This window comes from Fusarium graminearum, chromosome 2, assembly GCF_000240135.3.
Source record: "Fusarium graminearum PH-1 chromosome 2, whole genome shotgun sequence".
Classification (NCBI taxonomy): Eukaryota; Fungi; Ascomycota; class Sordariomycetes; order Hypocreales; family Nectriaceae; genus Fusarium; species Fusarium graminearum.
Genome location: NC_026475.1, coordinates 8,723,929 through 8,747,568, shown reverse-complemented (window position 1 = coordinate 8,747,568; position 23,640 = coordinate 8,723,929). Strand labels below are relative to the sequence as shown.

The window sequence follows — 23,640 nt, the reverse complement described above, 5'->3', positions numbered from 1 at the left end:
CGCTAGAAGGACCCAGGACGAAGATTGTATGTTGTACATTTGTGGCTTGAGCGGTATAGTATCGGGTTCCTCGTCGTCTTGGTGGAAATGTGAAAACTTTTGGAGATATAACTCGTTGAATTCCGGATCAGAGATCTCATCGGCACGGCGGAAGTCACCTCGACGCGCGAGCTCAGCATCAATAACTTTATATATCTCTGAGGCGTCGGGAAGAGTGCCGTAAGATCTCGTCAGGCTCGTGCTTTGCTGTTTTGGTTGGAACTTTGGCTGCCAACGCGGATTGAAACATCCATTTCCGCCAATCGAAGTACCGTGTCCGCGATGATGGTGACGCAGATGCAGTAGGCGAGTATTTCTATTGATGGAAATGGCAAGGCGTCGGGTGGAAAATAGACCATTCATGACTGCAATCACAGCTTGTCGTGATGATGTGTTGCGTCCGTGATCAGGCTAGAGTGCTACGGGAGGCCATTACGAAGATTGCGCTGTCTTGTGGACCCCGCTATCATGACTAAGCGGCTTGTTGGCTCGCCAAGGTGCGTGGCTATGGGGCTGCGGAAGAGAGTGTTTGATTCGTTCGGCACTTTCCCCCGCCTTTGACCCGCTTCTTGGTTTAGCCGGCATTACGAAAATCCGGTGAGGTTCACCTACCCTACTGCGAATCTCTATTATTAGTTGAACAATTCAATACCATTGAATGTCTATGGTGAGACGGAGGTAGGGATTGAATTTACTGATCCTGTAGTAGTAGAAAGGTATAGATATACGTTGCTTTTCTTTGCTGTTAGTTCCAGCTTGCAATTGGAAAAGATGAATACACATTACTGGAAACTTAAGTACATCGGTTGTCTGTCTGCTGATTATAAAAGTTTACTCGTAAATCAGCAACCTGGGCTCCGATATAACACGTTGGTAGTTAACCGTCTCGTTTACACAAGGCGCAATAAATTATATACAATACCTACTATGACATACTCGAAGCTTCTTCCCTTTCAGACATTCCAATTATGGTACACAGGTTTCGGAATTGGACGGTAATTACAGCGTGCTGGGCAGCATCCCCTCGCCAAAGAAAATGTCCGTGCATATGGTGTTGCTGTTATGCATATACTTTCTCTCAATGTTGTCCGAGACTGTTTCTTGACTTGTAGGCTGCCCTATTACCTATGAAATGTCAATATGAAAATTGCATTCATAAAAAAAATAGTAGAATGTCTAATACATAAGCCTTTTAGCATCTACTTTGCTATACTCTATCACAGAATCTCAGTCCATGGTTGTACTACCATATCTCGAGGTACCTTTATTGCCCGTGTCAGAGCGGGTGGAACTTGAATTACCAATCACGGCCTGCAAAACTATCCACCCCGCGTCGCTTTTGTGGATTTCCCTCGGATTTCCCCTTTCCTTTTCCCCTTAGCAATACCGAGGCAGAGAACCTTGATGTCCGCACCTGTCGCGAAAAGACCAGCAAAGAAACTCTACACGCTATCGCGTCTCGTCTAAGTCTGCTTAGTAGGCATGAACGTCCAAACTATAAGTGACAAGACCCAGCACCGTGCCTGCGACCCTTGCAGTCAGTCTCTCTCCTTTCTCTTTGTAATCGTCGGCTGATGACGTGTTTCAACAGGGAAGCGAAAAGTCCGCTGTTCCCGCCATACTCCTCTATGCGAACGATGTTCTCACTTTGCTTTGACTTGCGAATATTCTCCCATGAGGACTATAGGACGCCCGAGAAGAGGACAGCCGCTGGGTTATAGATCTAATGGCGTTGCAAATACTAGTGCAGCATCAATGTCGCCTAAGACTATGGAGACGAGGAATTTCGCTGGTATAATGGATCAATTCCTTGATGACTTGGCTACGCCGTCGCCTTCCTTCGACATGGACTTCTCTATAGACCAAGAACCTGTACAAGCATCGGGTTCCGATCTGTTCAACGGCACATCTCCGCAACACGATCGCCACAACCATTATCCTGACATTGCAAGTAGGGATGCGGCAATAGCCCCACAGAGTATCGAAAACGCTACGAATTCAAGACCCCCTATTCAGAAGTGTTCCTGTATCGAGTTAGTGAACCAGCATTTCTCAGAGATAGAAAGCTCCCTTGAGACATTCCAAACGCTCAAGATACTGAAAAACTCTCTGGTGTCAGCAAGGAAAATTCTGGAGTGCACAGTCTGTTTCCAGTCCGTCAAGAGTCCACGCTCATCACGGAACGTTTATCTTTTAGGTTCTCTTCTATCCAGCATCGGCTCCTCTTATGGTGATTTTTTCTATATGCAGAAGCAACGAGCTTCCGATCCGTCAGTTTCTGGCACACCCATCAGCCTTTTTATCGGACAACAGGCTGATGCGCAAGACATGGTAGAGGTCTCTCTCGAGGGACCGAGCTACATTGCTTTTCTACAAGCAAGCCTCAAAAGGGAGTTGGCTTGTCTTGTGCAACTAGGCGACGAGTTGGCGGCGAGACAGAGTCAGTCTCACACCGAAGGTCACGAGAATTGCGAAACGGGGACAAGTTGTTCAAATACTGAAACACCTCCAACGACAAAGCATCCGACCGAGATGTGCCCCAAGGAGGTTGATATGACAACTGCTTGCGCGTGCTTTCGGACGGTTGATCAGGTCAGGGCTGCGGTGGCAGAGGCAAAAAGGATAATTACAGCGTGACTTGGGGATCATGATCATAATCTACCGCATCAAGCGCTATTCAGAATATACCCATCGCTTCTTCATTCATCGGTAACTTATACCGGTGCAATATTATGAGTCTATGAAAAATTTCAATGCTATTATGTTGAATTGTTAAGTTGTTATTAGTATGTCACACGAACGATTGGTTATCCTGTTATAGGTAACCTGAAATACTTCGCGCAAACCACGGAAATGCGGCGCGGAGACGGAGCGCGGAGACTTTTGACAGCGGGCGAAAGTGGGGCCGTCCGCGGAACTGAGAAAGGAAAGAGTGTCACCATGAACCACAGCACAACTTCTTTGTCTATTTATTGAACATTGGATCATGTTTAGTTTCAGATTTTCTATCTTGATACATCAAATCACTACCCACTCTATTTTTGAAGCTATATTCACAACACAATGGGTGCATCTTGTTGCGGACCCAAGTCTGAGCATGTTAGTGCCAGCTTGGATGAACATGGCCATGCAGCTGAACTCTCTGATCATCAACACCATGGTAGCCATGGCCATCATGATGCTCACGAAGAGAATACCACGGATCACCATGAGCATGGGGGCTGTTGCGATGATCATTCCGACGCCTCTAGCATTACTTCTCAGGCCTCGACATGCTGTGGCAGCGAGGAGCACTGTAGTGGTGAGATCGTCTCTGTAAGGGTTAAATATCATTGATCTTCATTCTAACTCTGAATAGAAAAGTGCATCTATGCCATTGCTGCCCTGCAGTGCAAGAAAGCCTGTGACGAAGATCCAAGACATCAAGGTAACTTCACAACCCACACATATATATCATCGCCAAGTTTCTAACAAGAAAAGGATCCCACGATCTACCTCACGGGCACGAACTCGGTCAACACGAGGATGACACAGCCTGCGGTACCCATCTGGCGGCTGCATTCGACCAGTATAGCAGCTACCTCGAACAGATTCGCTGCATCTGCCGAAGCGCCATCGAACAAGGAATGACGTCCCTTGAAACCTGCTGTATGACCACCCGATCGAACACGAATAAACACAAACACAAACATGGAGGCAAAAAACAGAAGAAGAGCACCCTCCCTATCATCCCAACTTTCAAACCTTCAGGTCCTGAGAGTAAAGAAGTTGACGTCGAGCGCGGAGTAAATCTCGAGACTATCGGCTTCTTGGTCAGTGGCATGGATTGCACCTCGTGTGCAGACAAATTGTTGCGAATCTTTCGGAGCATGTCTGGCGTTTCCAATGCCCAGGTCAATTTTGTCATGGGAAAAGGAGAATTCGATGTTGATTGTTCCTTGACTAATGGGGAAGAAGTTCTCAGCTTCGTGTCTGGCGCAACTGGATTCATGCTTAGCAAAATCGTTGGTGGGAATTTCTTTGTCGATGTCTTGGCCACGATGGAACAGAGCAGACAACTTGTTGATAACCCACCCCTGGGTGTAGTCGATGTACAATGTCTCGACAAGAAGACAGTTCGCCTGTCGTACGAGCCAACAACTATTGGTGCTCGAGACCTGATGGAACAGGTACAAGACAGGTGCAATGGTCTGGCTGAGCCTCGTGGCGACCCTCAACTTGAGAGTAGTCGCCGTCGTCTCTGGGATCAACTTACAAAGACCCTTCTGGCAGCTGCTCTCACTATCCCAGTCGCGGTCGTATCATGGAGTGAAGGCCTCGTGGACAAGAAGACCGAGAGCATCATTTCGTTGATACTTGGTACACTTGTCCAAGCCATCGCTATTCCTGAATTCTATCGCCCAGCACTCTCTGCCCTGTGGTACAGTCGAACAATCGAAATGGACATGCTTGTTGTCATCAGTATAACGGCTGCTTATGTCTACTCTGTCGTTGCGTTTAGCTTTGAGATGGCGGGAAGCCCACTCGATGAAGGCCAATTCTTCGAGACCAGCACCATGCTCATCACCCTGATCCTCCTTGGCCGACTTTTAGCTGCCTTTGCACGAGTGCAAGCTGTTTCTGCTGTATCGCTTCGATCAAAGCAGAACAATATAGCTGTGCTTGTTGAGAGGGAAAGTGACCGCGAGATCGACGCTCGGCTTCTTCAATACGGCGATGTTTTCAAAGTCCTGCCTCATTGTCGTGTTCCTACTGATGGTAATGTCATGTCTGGCAAAACCGAAGTGGACGAGTCAATGTTGACAGGGGAGACACTACCCATTGTGAAACAAAAGGGCAGTAGCCTTATCGCCGGCACTGTCAATGGTGACGGTACTGTCGTTGTTCAGTTGACGCGCCTTCCCGGCAAGAACACAGTCACCGACATTGCGCAGCTCGTGGAGGAAGCTGCGAACTCGAAGCCAGAGATTCAAGATCTGGCTAACAAGGTTGCTAGTTGGTTTGTACCCGCCATGGGTACAGTTGCTATTCTTGTCCTTGTGATCTGGATTGTATGCGGGATTGAAATTCTCAATTACAGTGGTGGTACGAGTGTTGGCAATGCCATCACATATACCGTGGCCACTCTCGCAGTTGCTTGTCCTTGTGCTCTTGGTCTCGCTGTGCCTATGGTTCTTGTTGTCGCTGGTGGCATAGCCGCTCGAGGTGGCGTTATCATCAAGTCTGCTGATATCACCGAAGGAGCGCGCAAGACTACTGATGTTGTTTTCGATAAGACTGGCACAATCACCGAAGCTGAGCTTGTAGTGAATGAGAGACTGAATTTGAATGGGGACTTATCAGATAATCTTGCTTTAGCAAAGGCTCTGGTTTCTGGAGGTAAACATCCCGTCTCTGCCGCCGTCGATAATTATCTGGGGCTACAGAGTGTCAAGAGCATGTCAGAGGTGCTCAACATTCATGTTGTCCCTGGCGCCGGAGTTGAGGCCGAATATCTGGATTCGACTGTCAGAGCTGGTAACTCTCGCTGGACTCAAGCTGGCCAACTGGAAGAAGTGTCCCGACTCGAACACAGCGGTCTCACTACACTTGTCATCACACGAGATGGTGTTCCACTCATTGTCTTCGGTCTTTCGGCTCAAATCCGCCCAGAAGCTGCACGAGTCATCTCTGAGCTCAAGTCTCGGAACATCAACGTTCATCTTGTTTCAGGTGACCAGATCAAAGCTGTTCAGGCTGTTGCTGCCTCTGTTGGGATATCAGCTGACAAGGTTGTTGGCGAGCGCACCCCGCCAGAGAAGAGAGATTATGTCGCTGCTTTGATGGGTCAGGGAAAGCGAGTTCTCTTCTGTGGTGACGGAACCAATGATGCCATCGCCATTGCCCAAGCCGATTACGGTGTTCAGATGGGTGGGGGTTTAACAAGCAGTGACGTGACCCAAGACGCAGCAGCTGTCGTCCTTTTGAACGGTCTAGAAGGTATCCCATTCTTACTCGACATCAGTAAAGTCTCGTTCCAACGCATGTACTTTAACTTCGTCTGGTCTGCTGTCTACAATTTGTTGGCAATAACAATGGCAAGCGGTGCTTGGGTTGAGTTTCGGATTCCTCCTCGATATGCTGGCTTGGGAGAGATGGTTAGTGTTGTTCCTGTAATCTTTGCTGCAAACACTATGTTTTTTGCGAGATACTTCAAGTTGAGGGATTAGATGGACGCGATGTATCTACTTGCAACGAGAAATAGAAACGTTCAAATATTATTATATTTGAGTCTAGGAAGATTCTTTCTAGAACGGGGAAAGGAAGTAATCTTTGTTATTTAGATGCTGATGAAGTAAGTCGAAGGTGACAATCCTCGTCTTGTTGCTAGTTGGTCCTTTCACTGATTACTGGTTTTGTGGAGATTGGACTGTCTAACAGGCCGGAGACTAGACGCTGAGGCAAAATAAGTGTCAAATGCTATTGGCTATACAAACCTCGGCTAGCCCATCATTGTCTTATCCTTGTACCTAGTTCTTTCAACATCAACCACCTCGTCTCTTTCTTACTTTGCCACAAAAGTATGGATATTCATTACAATGAGCAACACAGAGGCAGTTGCAGTCACGGTAAATGGCGAGAGCCACGAGCTCCGCGCCCTGCCAGTGCCGTCACCACCTTCACCAGTGACACTCTCACGAAATTCTATGCATAACTCAGCTCTAGGCGGCTCTGAGTTTGAGCATGACAGACGTTCGGAGAATGAACAACAGCTTGCTCCTGTAGACGGAGGAATCGCGGCCTGGCGACTACTTGGTGCAGCTTTCGTATTTGAGACGCTTCTATGGGGTAAAGCAATCCGCCTACACCAAGCAATCAAAACTGACATGGCACAGGGTTTCCATTGTCCTTCGGTGTTTTTCAGGACTACTACTCCAGAGTCCCAGCTTTCGCTAGCAACCCTTACATCGGTGTCGTCGGTACAATAGCATCTGGCCTTGGTTACATAGGCGCTCCATTTATCATGCCATTCATCCAGCGGCACCAGCGTCGGCGACGGCAGATGATATGGGTCGGTTGTACGTCACTCACCCCCTTGATTCTACCTTTGCGATAAGACAATTTTTACTGATGCATCTTACCCTGAGTAGGGCCAATCTGTATTGGTGGACTAGTAGCAGGTTCTTTTGCCAATACGCTCGAGACCCTGATTCTCACGCAAGGTGTTGCTTATGGCGTTGGGTTTCTGATCCTCTACTATCCCATACTAATCATGGTAAACGAGTACTGGATAGCTCGCCGGGGCATGGCCTACGGTTTACTCTGCGGCGCGTCGGGGTTTTCTGGTGCCATTATGCCCTTTATTATACAAACTCTCCTCGCAAAGTACGGATATCAGACGACTCTCCGCGCCGTAGCTGTTGGCCTGGCTGTTATGACTGGCCCTCTGATTCCCTTCCTAGACGGTCGCTTACCGCCTTCTGAACACGTCAACACGCCCAAGACCAATTGGTCATTTTTCAGGAGTCCTCTCTTTTGGCTGTATTCGGTGTCCAATTTGTTTCAAGGCTTTGGCTACTTCTTTCCCGCACTGTACCTCCCGTCTTTCGCAACTTCACTCGATCTCGGCGAGAAGTCTGGACCTGTCCTTCTCGCCATCATGAGTATATCCCAGGTTGTAGGGCAATTTGCGTTCGGCTATCTTTCAGACCGCAAGCTTCCACTTGACATTCTGGCTTGCACCTCCACTCTTGTCGCGGCCGTGGCCACTCTCACGGCGTGGAGGCTTGCAAACTCGTTTCCCATCCTGGTTGGATTTACTATTCTTTATGGTTTCTTTGGGGCTGGGTTCACTGCTACCTGGGCAAGGATGAGCACCACAATCACCGATGACGTGACGGCGGGTCCGATTGTCTTTGGTCTACTCAACTTTGGCAAAGGTATTGGCAATGTCCTCGCAGGCCCGATCGGAGGTCTCCTGGTTTATAACAGCAGTGCGCCGCAGCACTCTACTGCTGCGCCTTTGACACGGTCGTCGTATCATTGGGTCATTGTTTTTACTGGAATTTGCATGTTTGCAAGTACTTGCACCATCTTCCTGCGATATCCCAGACGAGCCCTGAAGATTCTACGTACTGTGTCCCTGCAGGAGCCAAGCCATGGACGCAGTTATCCTTTCCATGAGTGAACCGAAAGTCGCAACAGCGATGAGTCGAGAAACAATTTCCACTATTAATTGATTGCTTCCTTCGATTTTGAAGCCAAATAATACTATTTGTTGAGTCAATTAAATCCACAAACTAGAGGGTTACAATGGACAGTAAGTTATCTACTTCCATGCTTCCCAAACGTCCTTGACTGTAAGGCACTTGATGCCTGAAAATTTCAGTGTCAGATCAACAGTCTTATCCAGATCAACTTCTCCTTTAGATAATCCAATTCCTGTCAAAGCCAGGATATTTTTCATGCTGTCATGCATTTCTGTAGGCAAAGCCTTCTTCATACTGGGTGTGAGATCAATCTCACCCTTCTCCATCTTTTCCACGGAGAAGTACTTGACGTTGAACTTGGTACCTTTTATCTCTTCAGCCAGCCGAACGGCGTCATTGAGAGTGGTTTGGTTTGCAACAATCGAGTATCTGCGCTTCCAGTGCGGAAGGTCGAGCGCGGCGACCGTGAACTTGGCTGCATCGGTGGAATGTGTGAGGACCATAGGACTGTTTCCATCACCTGGAATTACTGCAGCGTTGTTTTCAGGGTCAATGAACATGTTCACTGCGCGGATATGGGTTGGGATGCGAGGAGCAGCCCAGTAGTCCAAGAATAGACCAATTGAAATGAGAGAAAATTCTAGGTCGGTCTTTTCGAGGGCATCAACTGCTTTCAGTTTCCAGTGGTACGATGTGATATGGGCGATGTTGCTGGTCGCATGTTAGTCCAGTTCTAAAGAACTTGAAAGGGGAAAATACTTACTCTTCCCGGTAGACCATTCCAAACTCACTCGGCAAGAAACGCTTGGTGGATTTTGACCTACTCGCTGCCTCAATGAGGTTAAGCTACCCATACTCATTAACGTAGAAGGGTACTCGTCTCCTAGGGTCCTCTTTCTTGCCGCTAATACTCTTACCCCAAGCTCTTCTGCCTCTTTCAATCGTCCCTGATGCCGATATATCGATGCTAGGCTATCTTTACTTATTAGTATAGAGGGATGCTCTCTTGTTAGTACCCTTTTTCTCGCTTCTATCACTCCCACCTCGAACTCTTCGGCCTCCTTCCAACGCCCTTGGTTCCGGTATATCGATGCCAGATTGGCCATAGTTATCAATGTATCAGGAGATGAATTACTCGATAAGCCGATTCATCCAATGGTTGATATAAATTTTCATGAGCCTTGGGTTGAGTATCTTGGCAAGACATGATGAAATTGACTAGGATAAAGAAATTAAGAGAACTAAAATCTAAAGAAATATGCCTGGGGGGATTAGGTAGTTGTATACAGCTTGTTACCTACTTCTATACCTTGTTATAGTGGCGGTGACAGTACTGTAAGTATGACAGGTAGTTTTATTAAACTACTGAATCAGCCTTAGTAGTAAGGCATAAAGAGTGTAATTGTAATTTCAACCCATCCCAATCACAGCTGCAGTTGTATTGGCCTGTTCAACAGCCACCTACCAGGTTGTTAGGAACTGTAGGCCAATTATTGGTTGAGGAATAATTACCTGCATCCTCAGTCTACTTATAGATACATCTCACCCCTTCAATAATAACGCTACTTCTTACAAGTAGTTCTATTATTTCTATATAAGTCTTTAATAGTGCATTCTGCAGGCTGCCTTCAGATTCTGTTTTCAATTAAGGACTTATCCCTCGTGTAGGCTTCCTATTCCACCTTCTACTAGTTTTATAAAATCCTTATTAATTTAAAGGAGGATGTAGGTAAAAGTACTAAGAGAAATACTGGTGACATACATCAATTATTTAAATCTTCATAACTTCCACTTGACAAGTCCTGGTCTTCTATTCCACACCTTTTCCTATCAACCGGTGCAAGTCTGTCACAAGAATGAGGTCAACCAGTATCAAGTCTTTGGCAGCTTGCCTCACCCTACCCTTCCCCTCCCACGGCTTCACTGTCATAGTAGATAATGAATCTTCCGTCGAAAACCTAGTCAATGCCATTTTCAGTGATCCAGGTTTAACTGTCACAGAATGGGATAAGCTTACCGCAGCGGGAAGCTCAGGATCCTTTACTGATGGTCCTTTCGGTATCGGAGCTGGTGGTATCTTGACCACTGGTAAGTTATCTGGAGCTCTACCAGGAGGAAACGGTAATATCGATAACGGATTTCGGAACCAAGGACAGTTGGATTATATCTGCGACGCCACAGATACTCAGAATGCCGCTGTCGTCTATGGACGTGTCAAGGTTAACCCTGGGTACAATGGAGTTCGACTTGAGTTCATCTTTACTACCAATGAACCCTTTAGGTAGGCATTCGTCAATTCCTGATGATGAGAAGGAGAAACTAACACATGAATCTACTGGCGGCCATTCTGACACTGTTAGCATCGTGAATTCTTACAAAGGCATGAACCAGCTTGCTGTATTCGACGGACAGAGAATAACCCACAAGCATCCATCACAGTCACTCTAACAGCCATCTTTCAGCCCACAAACCTCATGGGATATGGAAACTCTACTCCCCCCTTAGTCCTTGCTATACCAGCTCTTAATAATATATATTTACACTTAGGGCGGGTAAAACTGTATATATTTATATGCCTTTGCACTGCCTGGCTATATATATTCCCCAGGTCTTCAGATACATAGCCTATTATCTGCTGCGTTAACCAAATTGCATACCGCTACGTATAGATCGACCGAGGATCCGGCCTCCGGAGATATCTTTTTATTTAATTTAGAAAAATACAATATTAATTCATTTCAAGCCATTATAGAGGTTTAGTGAAAATACTACTATATATTTTGGAATGATATTCTAACAGACCAACAGCACATGGATTCATCAGACAGAACCAACAGGACATGGATTCGCATGAAACTTTTTAAAAATTCGCGCATTTCTATAGTCAGCCTCTGCAAATTTCGCTACTCAATCAACAACATCCACAAGCTTGTCACCATAGCCGATTATCGGACGCCTCATCCAGTCTCACTGGAGCGGCTACCACCCGAAATTCTACTCCCAGTAATTACTAGCCTTCCGAATCTTGACTCACTTTGGAATCTACTGCAAGCCTCTCCACATGTATGGCGTCTCTTTGAAAGTGGTTCCAACTCTCTTCTCATCCTCGAAGGCATACTCTCAGGACCACACTCAACTACACCGCTAAAGGTCAGAGAGCTTATCAGAGGCGTGATACTTGTTCGTTCTGGGGTACTTCCCTTTGAGGAGCTGAAAGTGTTTGGGGTTGGATTTATGAAGGCTATGATCCCCATGCTTGTTCCGGATGACCCCAGAGTCAAGACCTTGGGTCCTGAGTCACTATCTTGCACGTCTGATCCAGCAGTACTCAGATCCGTCGTCGCAACAGCTTACCATATATCGGCTCTATCACAATCATACCTTGCATCTTGCTTGGAAAAGCTGCGAGACCCGAGTTTCCGGCCACTCCATGCTTATGACCCAACACCACACTATACGCATGACTACAGAGACACTGAGGAGTGGGTTCCTGCCTGGGATCGCGAATTTGTTGGAACACCTGTTTCCATTGTTGATATGGGACAGCCAACATGGATAGAGGAGATGCGTGTAGTGCGAGTGTTGTGGATCATACAGCTCGTAGGCGAGATGCAACTCCTCGTCACACACAAGCCAGACATTGGATGGTCCAAAGACGATATATCTGTTCTAATTGGCATGGGTCCGGTTGATCTATTCCACGAGCCTGACAGTCCAATCTGCGATACAGAGCCAATCAAATCGGCAGTGAACTATCTTGCAACACTCCGAAAACCTGATAAAGACATCTTTTATCGATTTCCACCAGCACCTCCACCGTCAGTCGACAACCGATGGATAACAGCACTACCAAATTACAACGAAAGAACTATGCAAGTCAGAGGTTATCGCTTGAATGGGAAATTCCAATGGTTGAGGAAAGGGTCCCAAGTACCAGAAGGCGCAACTCCAGTGGAGGTACTAACAGGTACTGAGGAGTATCAATGGGAACAGACCGTTAAAGCATTCGACTTTCGGCCCCACGGTATTGATCTTTGGAGGCAATTGAAGAGTGATGACTTTCTTCAAGGGTCGCCTATTCCTGGTGTTAGTTTCAAATCGTTTCGTCCGTTGGGTCTTGCGTTTTGGGAGAGAAAGAGACTGTGGCTATTGGGGTTGGCGCCTGGTTTATATGATAGAAAGGATGTACTGAATAACTTTTACTTCTTTACTTGGGAGAGTATCATGCCTCCCGAGGAGGTTGCTGAGATCAAGACCAGAGCTCGGGAAGGTCGGGGAGGATAGCTTCAGTATGTCATCCAAGTTACTTTTATTACCTACCAGTAGAATGCTAAGGCTATGTTGGAGAGGGCCAGCCTTCGATTTCAATCAATTCAAAAGAACACATTTCTTTCACAATTCAGCCCTAACTAGCAGAATACATTCTAAACTACTGTCAGCAATTAAGAAGAATAAAAGACAACTAGTAGCTAGAATCTAAGATATAGAATAGATTTACTAATACTTAGCTAGTAAGAATAATAATCCTTCTGTATATATCTTAGTTTTATAAATAATCTTTTATTTAATTAATACAATACTTATAATCTTTTTAGTATTTTATTTATATTTTTATACTACTATGCTAAGGTATAATAACTAACTATAATAAAATTAACCCTAACCTTACTCGCTGTTGTAGTTCACGGCGAAACGTAGCCGGACTGGAGACCAGGTTGCTGTCAGTTCTAGAGCGATATGGTCCAGTAAGTGTTTGTCCTCCCTTATCCGTAAAGTGAACTCTTGTAGGTGAGTTCACTTCTAAGTGGGCGAGTTTACATTGAGTTGGTCTATTGCATGAGTTATTTGTAGGGTACATGTGATGTAACCGCGGGGGTCGTAATACAGTGGGGGTTTATTGGTAGCATGACCTTTCCCTAGGTGGGGTTTTGGAACGCATATATAAGCGCCCAGGTACCCGCCCCTTACTCAGTCGATTCAACTGTTATTTCTCCATTACTTAGCTAAAACAACATCAACTTCTATCGCGATGCGCTACACAACCCGCGATACAGCAGCATGCTTTGAGCTGCTGCCCCACGAGATCTTGCTGCCCATCGTCACAAGCCTTCCTGGTCTCGATACGCTTTGGAACCTGATGAGGGCCTCGCCACATATCTGGCGTTTATTTAGCAGCCATGCCCTCACTATCACTGAAGGCATACTTTCTGGCCCGAACTCAATTTTGCCCCCAAAAGTTCGAGAGCTCATTCGTGGAGTTATACTGGTGCGCTCCAAGGCCCTTCCTTTTCGGAATCTGGATGAGTTCCAGACTCAATTCCTACGCGGCGTGGTTCCTATTCGTGAACCGGAGGACGCGAAATTCATTACTCTTGGCCCAGAATCATTATCTACCTCGATCGTGCCCTTGCCCATACTCCAGTCGGTTATCGCGACCGCATACCAAATCTCTGTCTTATCACAGGCGTGTTTATCATCGTATCTAGCACGACTGAAAAACGTCAGGCCACTACATGCCTTTAACCCAAAGCCGTACTACACCCATGGCTATGGACCTAATGACGACTGGGTGGCAGCCTGGGATCGGGAATTTGTCGGTATACCTGCCAAAGTGGTCGATGCGGGGCAACCGAGTTGGGTTGAAGAAATGAGGGCTTTGCGCGCCATATGGATCATACAGCTTGTGGGTGAAATCAAAGCTGTCGTTGGGGACAAGATAGGCAAAAGCTGGGCCAAGGAAGATATCGATATATTGAGTCAGATGAATGCAGCAGACCTGGTGGAACGACCTGATAGTTCCATTAGTAAAGCTGAGGAGATCAGGACCGCAATGGACTACTTGACAAGTCTCGGACGTGCCCAGAACGACAACTACTACCGATTACCACGCCCGCCTCCATTCTCAGAAAGTCCCGGATGGATCACGGCATCGCCAGAGTCAAGCAAGGTACTCCGGGCTGTTTGGGGATATCGTCGTAACGGGCAAATTCACCGTTTGGAGAAGGGTACTGCTATACCAGAAGACAGCACACCACTCAGGCGGCCATTACTCAGCGAGAATGCTCGCTGGGAGCAAACCGAGGAGTTCTTAAGCAGGGAGTCATCAGGTGTGTCTAGTTGGGCGGTCCTTACAATTGGTCCTGGTAACAGCTCGCCCATTCCTGGTGTCAAATTCGACTCTTTCCGCCGACTGGGCTTTGCTTTCTGGGATAAGCGAAGAATGTGCCTTTTAGGTCTGACCTGGGACCTAGATGGACGAGGTTATTCAAACGAGTTTTACTTGTTCGCGTTGGAAAGTATTTTGCCTCCTGATGAGGTTGCCAACCTCAAGGTCGAGCTCCGGAAGAAAGGGCAAATCTTCTATTCTGATTCTTAGTTTGGAATTGTTATTCCTTAAGACTTATGTAGATATGCCCTCTTTTGAATTCTACAGTTTCATTCATTAACCATCAACTATTATAAAGGCGTATATTTGGCGTAAAGGCACAATGTGATAAAAGTTTAATACGACAGCGAAGAGGGCTTTCATGTTGTATGTATTGATTCAGGATTGGTAGCTATTGACATACTAAAGGTTTGACTCTCCCCGCAGATATAAAGCGCAAAACAAGACACAACACCAAAGCCAAGGCAACATCTATCAGGCACCGGTAACATGAAACACCAGCATGACCTTTCGTTGTCTCTCATATTCAGTCACGCTAGTTCCAGTCACATCAAGAGGAATATTCGGGACAAATATGTCGACCTTATTAATGACCTTGACACCCAATGCCCGCTTGTGGTTGATAAGAAAGTAAGCCGATCCTGACCCGTTAGGACTGCCGAGTATCGCGAAAAATTCGTCAGGGTGGTCACTGGCGGTAAGTGTTGTCCTATCAGCCCATTTTCCGATTCTTTTTCCTTGCCCATCGTTTTTGTCTTTGTTGATTATGGCTTGGAATATAGTCGACAGTGTGAAGTCGTTTGTGATCCAGGAGCGAATAATGTATCTCACGTTTGTATTATCACCGCCATGCGCTTCGCATGCCTTAGTCTGTAGCCACCCGCATTCACAGATTAGAAGTCGTTCATTTACTGAGAAGGATGTATGAAAGGAGGAAATTGATATGCTTAGAATTAAATGAAGCAAGGAAAAGAAAAGAAAAGGGAGGAGAGAAATAATTCGTTTGACTCACCCATTGCATCCACACTATATCGCTCCACTGCGGCTATACATTAGCAGGTGTAACAAAAAGAGAGTTGATCATAAAGCACCCTCTTTGCAGGAGCTCCAATCCCTTCTCACCTTTCTAAAGTGGGTTATCTTTCCCTGAATAAGATTCTTCTTTATGGCTTCATCAACTCCAAGATTCTTGTCGGCGATTATAACACCAGGATCCAAGATGAAAGAGTTTTGATAAGATGCACGAGTTGGCTAGATATAGAATCAATCGAGTTAGCATTACGCAATGACTTTGTGTCTGGCCTCTGGCCTGAACGAGATGAGGAACTTACGACGCCCACGTCAGAATCTCCCCAGTCGCCATCGCCTTCAAGATCGACAAGGCTCGGATCCTCGAATAAGAGCCCGCCACCAATGTTCTTCCATAGAATAGTGTGAAACTCCGGCTTGATGCTGAGACCTCTTAATGCATCATTCAGGTAAGTTGAATGGAAAGGCTCTGCTCCATCTTCTTGTGTTGTGTCTAACCATCCTTCCACCTCAGCAATGGCCGCCGTCTGGAGCCAGGCCGGAGCTTCTAACGCGACTCCCGCATTAGCTGTTCTCGCGTCTGCCTCAGTCATGCCCATCAGACAATGTAATTTGCGTCCTTTCAGCTGAGCCTCTTCGTAGGTAGAGGTCGCCTTCTTGACAAGATTTGCAAATACACCGTCTTCAAGATCGCCATCTATGGCAGAGGAACGAGGGGTGAAATGGGAACCATGGAAGTGTTTGGCATAGGGAATGACAAGAAATGAGACAAGGAATAAGGAGATGAGTGGAAAGACAGCTCTCCAGGAGAGTTGCCGTCTTGTGCCCATGGTGAAAGAAGATGATAGGTGCGATGTGATTGTGAATCGATCTAGGGAAGAAAGACATGAAAGTCGATGAATCTATAGAACTAAGAGAACTATTACCTACTGGTGGTAATTAATGGTTGGAATAATGGAGGTAAATACAAATTTCAGAAAGTTAAAGACCATTGCACCACTGGCTGAAATCTGCAAGGGGACAAGGTGATGCGAAGGCTGAGTAGGGAGACCAAGTTGCCAAGCAAGCTCCATCGTGAAGGCTGTTGATGATACCTTCCATTCTGGTAGTTGCTGTTGGTAGTACCCTGGACCACTAGCTGGAGTCAGTCACAAATCCTTTTTGATTTTTTCATCCTTGATGATATGATTTGCTGGTTGTTGGCTGTTGGTAGGTTGTTTTGAGTCATGCCAAGCAACGGCAGTTCCAATTTAAACGACCGTGCCGGGTCGTTGGGTTGGGCCGGGCTATGTCGGCGATTGCCAGATTATGTATGATTTTCGACTAACAACAAGGGTTCATGCGGCGAAATTTCTGCGCCAAGTGATGCAGCAGTTGGCCGGTTTACTCCATGTCTTTTGGCCCCCAATGCGCTAAATATTGGGCGCTTAAATGCGTCTGTTCGCCTTCTTATTCGGCTCACATGATTGTCTCAATTGGATAGTTTTGATTAATCAATATCCATGCAAATTTACCACTATATAAAACAAGTCCCGGTTACTGATTAAACAATCCTGCTTATCTATGTCCGGCACATTTGATGAAGCTAATCATTATTAGATATATGTAGACCAACTGGGACAACTTCATGTTCCAACACACTCTTATCACTGCCAAGAAGACTTTTGTGCCCCCGATGGAACCGTTGCACAAGTTTCATTACGGATTCTGAGTTATTTTACAACCAACAACGCCGGCCTACTCGCTTGAAAATGTTCCCAAATCCTTCTGCATGTTAACCTCCAACCAACACAACAGAACCAACAGCTCGTCAAAGCGCAATTAGCCCAACCAACAAGGCATACTCATGTGTTATTGGAGCAAGAAATCAAATGATAGCACGCAATTGTCACGGTTCATGATTTCGGCAATGGATAGACCGAGTCATATGCTATTTTGTTCTTGTCGTCCGGTCGCATACCCTGCTGAAGGATGGATGCATCATTATCCCGGAACCAACAGAGGCGAGGCGGAATTTGAAGAGGCTGTGTTGAGGGTTATTCGGACGTCACGGTAGTTCCAACGTCAACTTCTAATGACCAAGGTTGCTCTGGACTCAAACGAGAGGCAGGCATAAAGTCCCAAGGAGAAGCCGCTGCTGGTCAAAGTATCGCCATTCATACCTATCATTCTCCAAACCAATTCAATTTACATCCCAATATATCACTTATCTGCTATTGGTGTTATTATTACTCCTCATGGCATGTTCCACACTTCGGAGCAGCATCAAGTGGTTGATGCTGCTCATGGCACTATTGGTGCCGCTTGCCTCAGGTCTTCCGAGCCTCCGTATTATGTCTCTTGGAGACTCAATCACCAAAGGCAACGGCTCCAAAGACCAGACAGGCTACCGAAAGCGTCTTCGTGATCTACTGAGTGGCCGAGGTGCCTCGGTGGATATGGTTGGCAGCTTAAAGCATCCTCGCACTGGCATGGCGGACAATGATCATGAAGGCCATAGTGGAAAGGTGCTTGCAGACATCAATACTTATTGGAAGCTGTCAATTGCATCTCGTCCTAACGTCGTTCTCTTACATGCTGGCACCAACAATATGGACCTAGAGGATGACCTCGAAGGCTCCCCCGCTATGCTTGCTACAATTATCGACGGCCTCTTTTCAAATGCCCCAGACGTCACCGTCCTTGTTGCTCCCGTCATCTGGGCCAATAAGCCTAGAATGCAACAAAACACTGAACGCTTCAACCCTCAAGTCATTTCTATTATTGAGGAGAGACAAAAGGACGGCAAGCATATTCTCAAGGTCCCAATCGATATCACAGTTGGTGATCTTTGGGATGAGAAACACCCAAATGACAGAGGCTATCAGAAAATGGCCGACGCTTGGTTGAAGGCAATTCTCGAAGCCGACGAACGAGGCTGGCTGAAGGATCCTGTGCCAAGGGATGCCGGCGGCCTACCAGGCGTCGGTCTTGGCATTGGAGGTGGTAGTGGTGGTGCTCAAGAAGCGATTGAGGGCAGAATCTGGAAGAAGCAGGGAACTGTCTTCGAAGGCTTCCGTACCTGGCAATCAGTTGGCACCATCAGCGGACCTGTCGAGAATGGTAGCCGCGACAAGGTCATTTTGGCCGACCTGAATGGTGATGGCATCGCTGACTATGTCGTCGCCGACAACGATGGTACCATTCGGGCCTGGATCAATAGCGGTAAGCCTAATGATTGGACTAGTATTGGAGATATCAATCCAGACTGGAAGTCCATCAAAGGCAACATGATCCGTTTTGCTGATGTCGATAACGACGGAAAGGCTGACCTCATTGCCTTGTACGAAGGTGGTGCGGCCAAGGTCTGGAAGAACGTTGACAATGGAAAGAAGTTCAAGTCTCTCGATTCCAAGTGGGCAACTGGCCTCGAATCGAGGGATAAGGTCCATTTCGAAGACATTGATGGTGACGGTTATGCCGACTATGTCATTGTCTATGGTGGTGGTGCTGTTAAATGGGCGCGCAACACTCACAACAACGGCAAGGACAGCAAGAAGAAGAATTGGGAGACTGAGGTTATGATTGCTCCTGGTCCTGCCGGTATACCTGCCAATTCGGCAAGAATGCGAGACATTGATGGCGATGGAAAAGCCGGTAAGTCCTTTCTAGTTCTTGTACTTTGACCCAAAACTGACACTGCGATAGACTATCTGGTTGTCTACGACGGCGGTGCAGTCAAGGCCTTTCGCAATACCATCAAACAAGGTGGGCGCAACTGGGAAGACCTTGGTACTATTGCACCCGGCATATCGGGCGTCACTGGCGATACTATACGGTTCGCAGATATGGATGGCGACGGCCTGGCCGATTTCCTCGCTGTTGCTGATGATGGAAGCATTCGCATGTGGAAGAATCTTGGTATCACCGGCACCAAGGGCTCCAGCCTTCGCTTGGCCGACCTGACAGGAGACGGCCGTGATGACTTGATCTCGATCGATGCGAAAGGCCGGGCTCGCGCTTGGCTCAATAAGGGTCTCGATCAGTGGGAGTCGATAGGCGAGATTGCGCCTGGCCTTGATGAAGATCTGTCGGACTCACGCATCGAATTTGCTGACGTTAACGGGGATAAGCGCGCCGACTACTTGATTATCTACGGTGGAGGGGCTGTCAAGGCATACGTGAACAATGGCAACCTCCCCAACCCAGGAGATCGGCGGATCTGGCAGGACGGTGTCGTTATCTCACCAGGCGTTGGAGAGCCTGGCAGCAAGATCAGGTTCGCAGACCTTGACGGCGACGGCTATGATGACTTCCTTATTCTATATGACGGCGGAGCAGTCAAGTACTGGCAGAATAATAAGAATATTCCTCCCAGGGACGGCGGTCGTATCTGGAAAGAGGGTATTGTTGTGGCGACTGGAGTCGGCGAACCTGGCAGCAAGATACGATTCGCCGATCTTACGGGCGACGGCAAGGCCGATTACATTGTCCAGTATGAGGGTGGCGCTGCGAAAGCCTACCGGAATAATGGCAAGATTCCTGTTGGGGAGGGCCGCAAATGGAATGATATGGGCACTATTGCTGGCGGCGTCAGCCCCCAGGGCCCCGTCCAATACGCCGACATCAATGGAGACGGAAAGGCTGACTATCTTGTTGTCTTTCATGGAGGCGCCATCAATGCATACATCAACGACAACGACTGGAAGCCCAAGCTACCGGCTAAGCCTGAGCAACCTAGTCCTGGCATACCTGGTGATGGCAATGATGACGACGGTAATGGAGGCGGTAATGGAGGCGGTAATGGAGACGGCGACGTTGTATACATTGATCCCAATATCTGGGACTCCGACAAACCGACAGCAGGATGCCAACCGCCCTGCACTCTTGTCTTACCTCCATGGTCGCTCTCCACCAAGACCACAATTACCTTTCCTGTTATCACCGAGACTCTCAAGGAAACGTGGCCCGAAACCACCAACGGTGTTACAAAATACCGCACAACAACCATCACCGTTCGCATCACGCTCCCGCCTCTTACAACATCCAAGATTGGCGTGTCCAACATTGTCCTGACAGAATCCATTTCCAAGCCTATCCCTGTCCGAGGCAGTGTCATTCCGCCACCCGTCACATTGACTGAGCCTACTCACCGCATCACTTACACGTACAAGCCCGGACCGTTTCCGACAGGCTCTGGTGATGATGACCCGGACGATGATAATGATATGGACATCGATCCTCCGGCTGGTATTGCCCCGTCTATCATTGTTACTGCTGGGCCACCTGGGCCCATTTGCAAATCCGGTTGCGGCAATCTCTGTCTCTTTGGCTGCACTCCAGGTGGGGGCGGAGGAGGTGGAGGGGGAGGCTCGCTTGGCTGCATTGGCGGTGGATGCCCTGGTCCCGGGGGCAATTGTGTCGGTGCTGGATGCGAAGAAAACAAAGACAATGATGATGATGATGATGATGATGATGACGAGGATTGTGCGACTGAGACAAATACGGAGTGTCATCAGGTCTGTACAAAGAAGCCCTGCAGCACTGTCTGCAATACGTACGTGGGCTGTGATTGTACAACCTCGTCAGTAACAGACTACTGGGTGTCATGCAAGTCCTCTTCGTGTACCACCACTTCAACCGAGATCATCACTGGCTGCTTCCTGACGGCAACCGCTACAACAACGGGCTCATCTTGTCCACTCATGACCGTCAACCCCCGGTTAGATGATCTGGGCGATGATGACAGCGGATACGGCGATACAGGCAAGACTGTCAAGGTCACCTACTCTGCGACGGTCATTGTCAGCAAAACGCTATATCCCGTCAATAAGGGCTATGTAACTGTTGACAGGACTGCCTACCCTATCCCCAATGTGAAATCTGTCACCAGGACCAAAATGCGAGGCACCTCAGCCGTTATTCTCCCTTCTCATGTTGGATCGGGCATCAAAGCCTCTACCACCTCTGACCCGAAGGCCACAACAACGGTGGGCGGGTCAAAGACAAGCACCAAGACGACATCGACATCCTACCCTACCAACGACATAATCCTCAATGGTGATGGCCATTGCTGGGCCGGCCGCTCAGGCTATGTCGAGTTTACTCCCGAAGAGGCAGACCAGGTCATCGATGCCTTCTGCGAGGAGGAGTTGCAGAGTACCGGCCAGAACAAGACGCTCGAGCAGGACGGTTATACGGTTATAGCGTCGGTAGAATGGTCACCCAACCAGAGTGGGTGTCGTGATAAGGACCCTTTCCCATTCCAAAAGGATAATGGAAACCACTATTGGTGCAAGCGTGCATGGCTCGCTAACTGGTATTGCCTGGATCAAGGGAGGGAACCGAAAACTAGCTACGGAGGAGCGTACGTTGTTAACTCCGACGAGTTAGGCGCATGCATTATTCTCGACTTACATGCCTATGACACGTCTACATGAGGCTCATGGCTCTCCCGAAAGGTGCAAAACCGCTAGTGCCACCTGTGATGAACTTGATGTATATGGGTGAAGAGCCGAAGTGGGTTCGAGTCCACAGGCCTGGTGATCGGATAGTATGGCTTATAGCCAAGGTCCCATTGTCCAAGCAACTTGGAAAGGTCAGGAGACAGCAACCCCGCTTTCAGATTAATCCACTTCTATAGTTTTCAACTTATCTAGGTTAAGTAATATATTTTATATCTGTTATCCTATAATAGCAAATAGTATTACAGTAATTTAAGTAGTTTGTATTATTAGTAAGAATAAGTAAAATATATTTTAATAAATTAAGATCTTAAAAATAAGGTTTATTTATTTATAAATATAATAATAACTTTATAATTAATTTATATTAAGTTTATATTAATAAATATATAAGGTATTATTAAATATATTAAATTATATAAAATTAAGTAATAAATTAAAAAAGATATATATAACTTAAAGTTATTACTTAAAGTTAAATTCTATTTACTTTATTATATTTTATTTTTTAAGTTAGCTATTAATATAATTTAAATTAAAATTAATAATAAACTATAAGAAATTAATAAATTAAAAGTTTATAAAATAAAAGTAATTAAAAAAATATAAAAAATTAATTAATAAATAATATATTTAATAAAATAGAGAAATTATTTTAAAAATAAAAATATATAAAAACTATTAAAATACTTAATTATTACTTAATAGCTCTTAAAAAACTTCTATTAATAATATTAAAAAATAAAAAAATATTAATAAAAAGAATATTAATAGAAATAGAGTTTTAATTAATAGTATTAAAAGTATTATATATAATAGGTATATAACAGTTAGGGTTTTAAATAGGTAAACTAGTCTATACTGGTTTATATTTATAGAGTTATAAGGTATTATATACTAAGCGAAAGTGAAATATTATATTTTTTAATAGTAAATAAAGTAAGTTAAGTATATTTAAATAAAGAGGTTTTATTAATAGCTAGTAAGCTAAATTCTACTTAGGTTTTTAAGGGATCTATATATACTAATTTAAGGTATAAGGTAATAGGTATTAGCTTATATCTATTATAAACTAAAAATTAAAAGTATTAGTTTTAAACTATAATATAATTCTTTTAGTCTTAAGCTAATTAGTATATAGAAGATAGAAAAGTAGGTTTTTATAAGGACTAAGAGTTAGCAGTTTAGTCTTATAGTAATTAGAGGAAAAGGTAAAGTCTTATAAAAGTGAAAAGTAGGGTATACCTAACCTTATTATTTAGGTTATAATATAATCTCTCCCCTCTTTAAGGTCTTATCCTTAAGGCCTATTAATCTGCCTATTATTATTTTCTATCTATTAGTCCCTAATTTCCTCCTATAAATATTTTTTATACTAATAATATATCTAATTATATTTCTAAGCCTAAATATCTAAAGACTATTAAGTCTAGCTCTCTTATATTATATATATAAGATTATAATAATTATATTATACCTTATTTTTATTATTTTTAATATAATCTAATTTATAAAGTAAAAAATAAGAATTCTAAAAAAAATAAGAATTATATTAAAGCTAAAGTAGTTTATAATAGTTTTAAAGTTATTACTTTTTATAAGTTTTCCTTATATATTTTTTATTAATTATTTCTAATTTTCTAGTTTTTAAAAATATAAAAAAGTAAAAAAAGCTTAAAAAGGATAAATATACTATTAAAAAGGCTCTTAAAGAGGCTATAATATATCTTACCTATATATAGGAAATAAAGCGTTATTTAAAAAAATAAAGTAA

At 45.4% G+C, this 23,640-nt stretch overlaps 8 protein-coding genes across 8 annotated transcripts; 6 read left to right on the top strand and 2 right to left on the bottom strand.

Annotated features, from left to right (window-relative positions):
- Positions 1-1,663: 1,663 nt before the first annotated feature.
- Positions 1,664-2,740, top strand: FGSG_11572 (uncharacterized protein). The gene has a single exon (XM_011324748.1). It carries the CDS (start codon positions 1,795-1,797, stop codon positions 2,674-2,676), a length of 882 nt encoding a protein of 293 aa, XP_011323050.1. The 5' UTR covers positions 1,664-1,794; the 3' UTR covers positions 2,677-2,740.
- Positions 2,741-4,028: 1,288 nt separating this feature from the next.
- Positions 4,029-6,248, top strand: FGSG_11573 (uncharacterized protein; the record flags this gene model as incomplete). The annotated part of the gene is made up of 1 exon (XM_011324747.1): positions 4,029-6,248. One exon carries the CDS (start codon positions 4,029-4,031, stop codon positions 6,246-6,248), a length of 2,220 nt encoding a protein of 739 aa, XP_011323049.1.
- Positions 6,249-8,347: 2,099 nt separating this feature from the next.
- Positions 8,348-9,334, bottom strand: FGSG_11574 (uncharacterized protein; the record flags this gene model as incomplete). The annotated part of the gene is made up of 4 exons (XM_011324746.1): positions 8,348-8,939; positions 8,992-9,074; positions 9,146-9,175; positions 9,272-9,334. 4 exons carry the CDS (start codon positions 9,332-9,334, stop codon positions 8,348-8,350), a joined length of 768 nt encoding a protein of 255 aa, XP_011323048.1.
- Positions 9,335-10,084: 750 nt separating this feature from the next.
- FGSG_14020 (uncharacterized protein) lies at positions 10,085-10,676 on the top strand (the record flags this gene model as incomplete). Its single annotated transcript, XM_011324745.1, is given in 3 exon segments — positions 10,085-10,316; positions 10,341-10,509; positions 10,514-10,676. Coding segments are annotated over 3 exon segments (564 nt in total).
- Positions 10,677-11,039: 363 nt separating this feature from the next.
- On the top strand, positions 11,040-12,512 carry FGSG_14021 (uncharacterized protein; the record flags this gene model as incomplete). The annotated part of the gene is made up of 1 exon (XM_011324744.1): positions 11,040-12,512. One exon carries the CDS (start codon positions 11,040-11,042, stop codon positions 12,510-12,512), a length of 1,473 nt encoding a protein of 490 aa, XP_011323046.1.
- Positions 12,513-13,257: 745 nt separating this feature from the next.
- FGSG_11576 (uncharacterized protein) lies at positions 13,258-14,604 on the top strand (the record flags this gene model as incomplete). Its single annotated transcript, XM_011324743.1, has 1 exon — positions 13,258-14,604. The coding sequence occupies one exon, from the start codon at positions 13,258-13,260 to the stop codon at positions 14,602-14,604; it is 1,347 nt and encodes a 448-aa protein (XP_011323045.1).
- Positions 14,605-14,769: 165 nt separating this feature from the next.
- FGSG_11577 (uncharacterized protein) lies at positions 14,770-16,338 on the bottom strand. Its single transcript, XM_011324742.1, has 4 exons — positions 15,726-16,338; positions 15,517-15,645; positions 15,407-15,433; positions 14,770-15,264 (listed from the first exon to the last, which is right to left on the bottom strand). Exons 1-4 carry the CDS (start codon positions 16,251-16,253, stop codon positions 14,869-14,871), a joined length of 1,080 nt encoding a protein of 359 aa, XP_011323044.1. The 5' UTR covers positions 16,254-16,338; the 3' UTR covers positions 14,770-14,868.
- Positions 16,339-17,660: 1,322 nt separating this feature from the next.
- FGSG_11578 (uncharacterized protein) lies at positions 17,661-21,842 on the top strand (the record flags this gene model as incomplete). Its single annotated transcript, XM_011324741.1, has 3 exons — positions 17,661-19,059; positions 19,111-20,921; positions 21,018-21,842. The coding sequence occupies 3 exons, from the start codon at positions 17,661-17,663 to the stop codon at positions 21,840-21,842; spliced, it is 4,035 nt and encodes a 1,344-aa protein (XP_011323043.1).
- Between the last annotated feature and the right edge of the window lie 1,798 nt (positions 21,843-23,640).